A 9,885-nucleotide genomic window follows, 5' to 3' on the forward strand; every position below is an offset into this window, starting at 1 on the left:
TCGAAAATAGAGGTGAGTGGGGGATGCTTCATAGGTAGGCTTATGGAACATCAGAGACAACTTGACTAGAAGTTGAGGAAGAAACTTGCAGGGCGGAAGCAACGTGTGACCAACATTGAGGGTCCGCTTGATAAATGATTTTGGCATGATTTCGACACTAAACTATTCATCCCACTTTTTCATTTTTCCAACATTCTCTTATTTTTTACATCACATCAATCATTTTTTATTAATATTCAAATAAACTACAAAACAAAAAAATTTCATTTTTCCATACCAAACATTCTTACTTTTTCACTTTTTTTTTTAAAAAAAAACATTCTTACTATTTTTCACATCAATCAATTTTTGTTACAGTATCGAACCAAAACCAAAACAAAATCGTTTACCAAACGAACTCTAATGCTATTTAGCTATTAAGGTAGGCTTGCACATTATGTCAAGTCCATACACACTAGATTTGTGGGGAAGGACCGCTAAGAAGGGAAAAACAATAGGGTCGCGAAATAGGTAGCCTTGCTACATTGAGTAGGATGCCAACAGTTGGAACCTCTTAGGACAAAAGAGAATACATTTGTTGAAAGAGTGGCCATAAAGCTGCCTCTCTTTTGGAGGAGCATGCAAGGGTGGCATGTGAGGCTCAAGTGTAACTATGGAGATGTGTGGGCCACACGCACGACGAAGGTGGGGGTGCGAGGGGCGAAGGGGCGAAGGTCATGTCGATGCAGCCAATAGAGGTGGGTAGAGAAGAGCATATTTTGGGGGAGAGCTTGGAATTTTGGACAAATGGTAATTTGTAACTTTGTATGCAGTGTCTATTATATATAAACAAGTTCACCTTGTGGCCCTGACATGGTGTATTCATAATATTACAACTTATTCACGCCTGATAAACAATCAATTGCTTTTGTTTGGAAAATGGGTTGGCATAAACTCACCTATTCAGAATTGTCTACAAGTAGTACCTTCTCAGAGTGGAAAGGCCCCTTCTCGCTGTGCAATATCTTGGCATTCCATCTCATCCGATCTGTGATGCCTTTAACTTTGACAAGGATATCCACATGATCTCTTATTATAACAGCCCCGTCAGGGCGAAGGATTCTATACATCTCAAGAAGTATATCGACAATGTCACACCTGAATGAGGAGACATTATTAAATCTGGTTAGAAGCACTAGAATGATAAAAACAAAAATGCTCTTTCTCTTGAACTCCTACTATTTTGTGACTTTGCCTCTACACAGCTCATAATTTCATTCCTTTGGACAAAATGGAATAATAATAACAATAACAATAATGATGATGATGATAAAAAATCAACGGAAGGAAGTAAACAAGGCTTTTTTGGGCTCTGCTTGTAAGGATATGTGTTTAATTCAGTGAAGACAGAATAGCAATACATCAAGTGACATATTGACATTGAATCTGTATAAATGTTGAAGCTTTCCTTTCAGTGCAGGAGATCTTAGAACTTAGAACCGATCTTTGCATATGGCTCTAAACAATTGGAAAAACAAAAATTCCAACTTCTATGGAAAGAAAAAGAGGCTTAACTTTCTCTCATGTCAATCAAAGAGACTCAATTAAGTTTACCTATTTTTTAGCATAATTTATTCTTCCCAACTCCACCCACTACATGCAAATAAGCCGCCAAAAGGAAAATAAATAAAGAGAGAAGTAAATCAAGTTTTAAAGCTCATCTCAGCAATTTTAATATGGCAAACATTTTGAGGACTTTCATGCCAACAAACCAATATCTTGCCATTAGAGCTCTTGTCATTGTAGTTTTGGAAGCCTAAGAGTTGCTTGGGAAGATGGTTTTAGAGAATAGGTCTTGTATGGTAGTTTGTGTCTAATAAGTTGTGATTTGAAAATTTTGCCTGCTGTTTTTCTCTTATATACTTCCTATGTACTTGGGTTATGCCCCTTGCGCTTTTAAAGAATTTGCTGTTACTTATCAAAAAATATTATCTTGTGGTTGAACATGGCTCTCCTATTATCTACTCTGGTATTGCCTCTGAATTTTCTAATTCTCTCTTCCTCTCTCCTATTAATTTTTTTTTTTTTTTTTTTTTATGAATAACAATTTATTGAAGAAAAAGAAAAGTTCGTGTACACAAGAGATGCAACCACCCTATTGGGGTCGAGAATCTAAATAGTTAACAAAATCTACAAGATTGGAAGAGGAAAAATTAAAACCAAAAGAAACAGCCCAATCTAAAAGGGAGCTCAAGAATAAGGCTTTTAGTTGCAGCACATCTGACGTAGCGGAAGACTAAGGTAACTAATCAAATAGCAGCGTCTTTTATTCTGCAAGGAGAATGTCTTCGTCTTCTACCCAAAAGATAAAATAAGCCCCCAGACTAAAAGAAAAATAAAACTCCGCAAAGTATTTGAGAGAGAATTATCTGATTTGATAATAATTCAATGAGTTTTACATAATAAACTAGCATATTTATAGAAGAGAAATATTTGTAGAGAAAGTAAACCTACTTCTAGTAGAGAAAGTAAATCTAATCCTAGTAGAGAAAGTAAATCTAAATCCTAGTAACAATAGTAAACCTAATCTTATAAGGAAAGGAAAATAATTAAAGCAAACCTAACTCTATTAAGGAAAGGAAATAAAGTCCTGATAAAATAAAATAAAATCCTAATATAAAATAGTAGGGAAAGTAAACCTACTTCTAGTAGAGAAAGTAAATCTAATCCTAGTAGAAAAAGTAAATCTAAATCCTAGTAACAATAGTAAACCTAATCTTATAAGGAAAGGAAAATAATTAAAGCAAACATAACCCTATTAAGGAAAGGAAATAAAGTCCTAATAAAATAAAACAAAATCCTAATATAAAATTGTAGAGAAAGTAAACCTACTTCTAGTAGAGAAAGTAAATCTAATCCTAATAGAGAAAGTAAATCTAAATCAGAGTAACAATAGTAAATCTAATCTTATAAGGAAAGGAAAATAATTAAAGTAAACTTAACCCTATTAAGGAAAGGAAATAAAGTCCTAATAAAATAAAATAAAATCCTAATATAAAATTGACAATCAGCGGGAATCGTGACAATCTTTCCTTTTGTACTTCTATTGTCTGAAAGCGGGTAAAATTCTGATCAAGCGGCGCTGCTCTAATATTATTTTTGATATTTTCTTTATTTTTGTTTTTACCGAAAAGAAAGGTAAATATCGTCCTACATCAACATCATACTTGTGGTCTTCGAAAAGACATCAATTTCTTTCTCTTTGTGTAAGTCATAATGAGGGTTGTTGGCATAATGCCTGTACAATGGAAGAGATGAGTGAGTCTACAACTAAGTCATTTTGTACAATTCCTACTCATTCTCTTGTTGTGCCTCTGAATTTTCTAATTCTCTCTTCCTCCATCCTCCATCCGCATCAGGATTTAAGAGAATTCAATCAATCAAATGCTAAGGATGTTTCTCCTTTGGTGATTAATTATCATGATTTCCTTGTTCTTTTTGCACCTAACTAGGTGTTTCCACTTGTATACTTCCTATGTACCGGGGCGTCTTACGTTTTTAATAACATCTCGATTACTTATATAAAAAAATAAATAAAGGATGAATCACAAGTCAAATAGTGGTATTTGCATTTTTCAAAATACAGCTGACAGAAGTACGAAAGCTTACTTCTCCATATACATGCTGAATACCCCATTGGCATGTATCAAATCATATGTTCGAGGGTATGTCGAGAAGGCCTCACACCTACAAACAAGCAGTGTCCATAAACTCAATTTTGGCTAAAAGGGGGGCGGAAAAAAGTATATAGTATTTGATGCATGTTAAATGGTAAGAAAAAATAATTATCCTACAGAAATTGAATTTCCAATGGAACATGCAGCTTTTGTCAAGGATTTTATTCACTGAAAACCGTCGCATCCATGCAAGTAGGGGCAACTACCAGTATATGAAACAAGAAAGAAAGAAATCCTAGAAATCCACTTTCAATTTTTTCTTTTCTTTTATTAGTTCAGCTATTAAGTTCTTTTCATAAAGGCTTCATATGACGGCAGCCCTTCACTATTTAAGGAAATCACCCAAAGTTTTGAATGACGAACAGAAATAAGAGAACAATATATTAAGTAGCTATGATTCTGGTTTAAACATTAATTAGTCCACAAGGCAGATTATTCCAAGCACATACGCTAGCAACAGTCACATACAGAAAAGTTCAGATACCACTTACATTACAACCATGTGTAATAACAGTCACACTCTCTAAAACTCGAACCCTAAAATATGCATCACCGATTTGTAGCTGAAGTCAACAACAGATGGAACTACATGTGTACTTAGTTCCCCAGATGGCTAATTAGTTTCAAATCAAGAAAATATGCCGGAATTGCAAACCAATGAGATTACCAAATATCTGCACAGAATACCTGCTAGCATCTAGATCATACATTCCCCAACCCACCCCAAGACAATTCTTAAAAACAGGACAAAAGACCAAACAGCAGAAAAGAAAAGAAGAAAAAAGAAGAGAAGATTCTCTCTCTTGCTCTTACCAGTTCATGTAAGTTCCGATTAGGCCACGCTCATAAACAATGCCAAGGGTATTGTTTTTTGCATCGAACGGAATCACATTTATAACCCAAACTGGATACTTTGCCAGTGCAGCTGCGAACCCCCCAAAGCCAGCATTCATATCCATTACATTTCTATATTTACCATTGGTGAGAGATTTAAGTATAATCCCATAGTATGAAATTCTCCTCCTCCATAACTGATTATCTTCATTGAAGGTCCTAACTGTAATTCCATCCATAGTTTGACTTGAAATTCTAGGTGGAGCGGCATTTAACCGTTTAGGCCATTTTTCTAAAGCACCACCAGATATATCATGGACATCTTTCACTTGTGGAAGAGGGGAAATGCATGGATCCATTTTTGTGTACCTGTAGAAAAATGCATAAAGAACAACACACATGGGAGAGCATAGTCATCAAGAAGAACTTTCACTTCACATTGGCTGTGAGAAACAGACATCCAATTCGCTACATGTTTGATGTAGATCCCACTGGATAAATGTTTTTTGTAATAGATTTTTGTTCTTGTTCTATGTTTTTCCAGATGAATTAAATGTATAGTGATTACAATCATTTTGATGACCTTGTCACAAAATGAAGAGTTATGCTGCATGTATTTGCCAAGAAAGCACAGGACAAGAAATTATAATATAAGATTTACAAATACTAGCTCCAAAGTAATACAGACCTCTTAATAACAAAATGCTCAGTTTCTTTCCATGTTTTAATGCTAAACATACTAACCCGTGTTGGAACACAACAAGCACAAGTTCAATTAGCTTTAAGTTTTCAGGTCTGGCTCTCCTCCCATTAGAAACCTCTTTTTCATTTTAAGCCAGATGTAAGATGTGTTTAGAAATAGATCATGCAAGAGGATAATTCGCTTTGGAGACAGGTGATTGTTGAGAAGTATAGGGACCAGTGAGGGGGTTGGCGTTTAAAGGAAGCTCGGGGGTCCTATGGGATGTGCCTTTGCAAGAATATTAGGAATGGGTAGAGGAATTTCTCCAATCTTGTTTCCTTCAAGGTTGGGGAGAGATCCTGTATCAGTTTCTGGCATGATGTATGGTGCACAATAACTGCTCTCAAGTCATCATTCCTATAACCCTATTCGCTAGCTTGCGACAAAGAGGCCTTGGTGTCAGATTACTCGAATTCCTCCAACACTTCTACCCATTGGAATCCGGATTTCACTAGGACATTCAGGATTGGAAGCTGGAATCTCTTTACTCTTTTCTTAATCTGTTATACTCCTCAAAAACCCATCAGGGGGAGGGATATAGAAAGTTGTGGACCCTAGCTAGCAATCATGGCTTTGAAGTGAAGAACTATTAAAAACCTTTACGGTCTGAAAAGGCTTGTTTGTTCCCTTGGAAAAGTACTTGGAAAGTTAAATCCCTGCGCCACATGGCTTTCTTTACATGGATGACAGCTTTTAGTAGAATTTTCATGGTTGATAATCTAAGAGGGCAGGGTTTCACTCTTCTTAACTGATGTAGCCTATGCAAAAAGAATGAGGAGATAGTTGATCTTCTTCTCATTCATTGTGAATACACCAGTGGTCTCTGGTACTTGGTTCTCAACTTGTTCAGAGTTTCATGGGCTATGCTGAGCAACATCCTAAAGCCTCTTCATTGTTGGAAAACTCAAGGGCAAGGACATTCCAAAGAGGCTATCTAGAACGTTATTCCTACATTACTTATATGAAGCATTTGGAGAGAAAGGAATTGGCATCTCTTTGAGGATTGCAAGTCCAATGTGCTTTGTTTAAAATTCTCGTTTTTTAGATCTCTCTTGGATTGGGCAATAGTCTATGTTCCAAATTTATCTTCTTCGAGTCTTTTAGATCTTGTTTCCTTTTTAGATTTTAGACGCTTGTAGGGTGTTTATCTCTCTTGTATACTTTCTATGTATGAGGGCTTTGCCTTTTTCTTTCAATAAATTATCATTCATTAAAAAATAAAAAATAAATGTGTCGAAAAATAGATATCTCTCTCCCTCTCTCTCATGTTAAATTGGTAGTAAGCCCACATTCGCCAGAACCAAGAAAGAAACAAAAGAGAGAGAGATTACACATTTTTAAACCCTTTGACACTCGGGTCAATCTCCAGATTCTCACACATCTATAGTTCCACTGCAATGAAAAAGGGTGAAATCAGCAATTCAGAGGCCTTCAACGAAGTCCTTCCTGAGGCATGCATATTGGGAGGGATTGAAGGGTTTGGCCTTTTGGAAGCTTCGAGGAGAAGCCATAGAAAATGGTTAGATGTTGATGAGAGAGATAAAGAGATCTATTTTTATCATTAATGTTAGCATTGGGATTATAGAATGGTGGTTGACTTAGCAAGATTATGGGTGGCCTTCAAAATTATTTTGTACACGTCTTACATCTGACATAAATGAGAGCAAACAGGAATTCTTTAGTGGGAGGGGAGCCTGAGCCTAATTTTTCAATGTTGGACATCTCATATCATTGTCCTCATTACACCAGGTAAATGCAAAAGTGGAATAAGAAACTCACCAACCAGCATCAGAATCAAGTGTAGAGCAAAATTGAGGTGATTTCCATGCCTTTAACTTTTGTATGCAGTGCACATGGTTAGTGGGTTTTCTCCACACTGCAATTGATCGTCTCTCTGCAATCTTTTTCCAGCACAGTCGCCTAGCAAGATCTTCCAAACTGGTTTGCTCATTTTCCAAGTCCTTACCCGGTCTCTCCCAACCTTTGTAATTGACCCTCCAATTTATGGGTGGCCCAGACAATACCCAATAGCCACCAGGACGTAAGATTCGGTCAATCTCCATCAGATATAGTCCATCTGGAGTGAATGAAAAGAATTAGATTATATAGCTACTTTGAATGAACGAAAGAAATTTACACCCAAGCAAGTGTTTGTATACCACAGTACAGAATGATTCAATTTAATTTTTTGTATGAGTAATCGAAATATCATTGAAAAATGCAAAGGCGTAACCCAAATAAACATGGAGTATACAAGAAAAACACCTAGCAAGAAAGAGAAAACAAATCAAGAAAATCATGAACACTTAGCAAATTAAGGTCTACGATAGTGTCTAGTGATAAAGAGTTTTGAAAGAAAAAAATAAAAAAAAGACTTAAGTTCCACCTCCATCCTCTCACGATCTTCAAAATTTCTGTATGTCTTTCCTTCCAAAGACACCACAAAAGGCGGGGTGGAACCATTTTTCACGCAATTGTACTTTGAGGACTACCTCACAACCCTCTCCAACAAGCGGAAGGGTCTACCACTCTTCTAAGCATAACCCAAGTTAACCCAAGACAACTGAAAATAGCACTAAACAAAGTATTGGCAATCTAACAATGGAGAAAAAGATGATCCACAGTCTCCCTACTCTTCTTACATGTACAATATCAATCAACCACAATGACAAGCTATTTCCTTAGGTTATTCATGGTGAGGATCTTCCCTAGGGTGGCCGTGTAAGCAAAAAAAGCTGTTTCCTTAGAATGATTTGATTTTAATTCTCAATTTAGGATTTCAAGGAAAACTGACATTTTACCAGTATAAACTTTACTGCAATGAGATTTCTTTATCTCATGGAACAAGTCAATTTCAAAAGCGCTTGGGCCTTCACATGTATGGAACATTAGAAGGAGAGTTCTAGGATTTATGATAATTTGGTGGCAAACAGCTTCAAGCCTCAAGATTCAAGTATAAGTACCATCACCAGTCCATGGTACAAGGCATCTGGAACAGTGAGCCATATCAAAAGCTCTTGATGGGAATGGTAATCTGTAGTTACTCAGCACACCAAGCATGGCTGGAAGTCCTCTTTCCAAGGCAAACTGTACTTGAGCTTCATGTGAATCCCGTGGGGCGATTGACATCGTCAAGATGTTATAGTCCATCAGAGAGGCTCCAAAGCTTGCAACCTAAGGAAAGTGTAATGCAATACACAAGACTGGTCACAATGAGCACACCAAGTTTGCTTTGTATGGTTCAATAATTCAAGCACTATACAAAACAGGCTATGCAGCTTCCTTTTCTATTTTTGTTATTATTTACTCCAAGGCATTTTCCTCTCCACCACTGGAAAAGGTGAACTAAAAATCTAAAATTAGCTCTAACAGACGCAAGAATTGGCTGAATTACAATTCGGAGTGGCTTTTGCGAAACCTTATTTGATAAAAAGAATTATTAGAAATATATTGGTTTCAGTGCAGCACGGATATAGAGGTGATCAATGTTTTTGAGATTTTCCTCAATATCAAAACCAAAAACGGGGGAAAAAAAAGAAAAATAAAATAATAACAATAATAATAATAATAAAGAGGAAGAAAGGAACAGGAGAAGCAAAACCCAAGTCATCTATTAAAACAGAAAACATCAATAAAGTTTCAAAAGGGAATCAAATCAACAAATCACATGGCAGTCACACTTACCCCACATCCAGTATCAAGAACTGTCCTTATATTTCCAGATTTCAGTGGCACGATCTGCTTTATCTCATCAACATAACCCTTCACTCCCTTGGGAAACGAAGTTCCACCACCCGGAAAAACAAACTGGTCACCCTGCAATCGAATCCAATTCTGTGATTTTTTGGACTCAGTCAACCTGGGAAAAGGCACATTCTTAAACCAAGCATAGTCTCTACTCTTTGGCCACGGAAATGGCCTCCGGTACCCGGCCGGCCTCGGAACCAAGCACCGCAGCCTTTCGGAACTTCCCGGGCAATGGCGCTCCTTGCGCAACCGTCTTTCACCGCTGAATTGCCTCTCTCTTAAAGGGTCCTGACACGGGCAGTAGTCAGTGAATTTCTTGGCGCAAAAGCTGAAGAGCTGGAGGTTTTGTTGGGGTTCACGGGGGAGAGTGAGAGTGTGGTGCGGCTCAAAATGTAGGGGAGGTGAGAAGCGGTTGTGGGTCGTGAAGTTGGGTTGGAAGCAGTTGGGTGGGTGGTCTTGAAGGAGAGAGGAGGAGGAGGAGGAGGAGGAAGAAGCTCCTGAGTAGGTGCCTCTGTGGGTGGAGTAGGACCCAAGAAAGTATGAGAGTGTGCAGAGGACGGCGACGAGGAACATTCTGACTAGGGGTCTTCTCAGCGGGTTTGGAGCAGAAGCTTGGAGTGGCGGCGCTGCCATTTTGGTGTTTTCCGATGGCGGTTCGCTGCTGTTTTGCAGTGCTCAGGTCCGGAGTGGACCGATCATTGAAGTGTGTGTGATGAACTGCACTAGCTAAAATTAATTACTGCCTCAAATTTAAGGGATAATTACCTTTCAAGTCCTCATCTACCACCCACACATGAATTATCACGTGTGTCTCCATCCTAGCGTCTTTTGGGGTGCAAATAATTC

At 37.6% G+C, this 9,885-nt stretch overlaps 1 protein-coding gene across 3 annotated transcripts; it reads right to left on the reverse strand.

The window, feature by feature from the left end:
* Nucleotides 1–790: 790 nt before the first annotated feature.
* LOC132168686 (S-adenosyl-L-methionine-dependent methyltransferases superfamily protein) lies at nucleotides 791–9,885 on the reverse strand. Of its 3 annotated transcripts, none has more exons than XM_059579711.2 (6): nucleotides 8,977–9,884; nucleotides 8,262–8,466; nucleotides 7,072–7,369; nucleotides 4,530–4,919; nucleotides 3,649–3,726; nucleotides 791–1,137 (listed from the first exon to the last, which is right to left on the reverse strand). In XM_059579711.2, exons 1-6 carry the CDS (start codon nucleotides 9,670–9,672, stop codon nucleotides 939–941), a joined length of 1,866 nt encoding a protein of 621 aa, XP_059435694.2. In that variant the 5' UTR covers nucleotides 9,673–9,884; the 3' UTR covers nucleotides 791–938. The 3 variants fall into 3 exon arrangements, with proteins under 3 accessions (XP_059435694.2, XP_059435686.2, XP_059435701.2); XM_059579703.2 differs by having other exon boundaries at nucleotides 8,256–8,466; nucleotides 8,977–9,882; XM_059579718.2 differs by lacking the exon at nucleotides 3,649–3,726 and having other exon boundaries at nucleotides 8,256–8,466; nucleotides 8,977–9,885.

The sequence above is a fragment of the Corylus avellana genome, chromosome 2, assembly GCF_965113065.1.
Source record: "Corylus avellana chromosome 2, dhCorAvel1.hap1.2, whole genome shotgun sequence".
NCBI classification, from domain to species: Eukaryota; Viridiplantae; Streptophyta; class Magnoliopsida; order Fagales; family Betulaceae; genus Corylus; species Corylus avellana.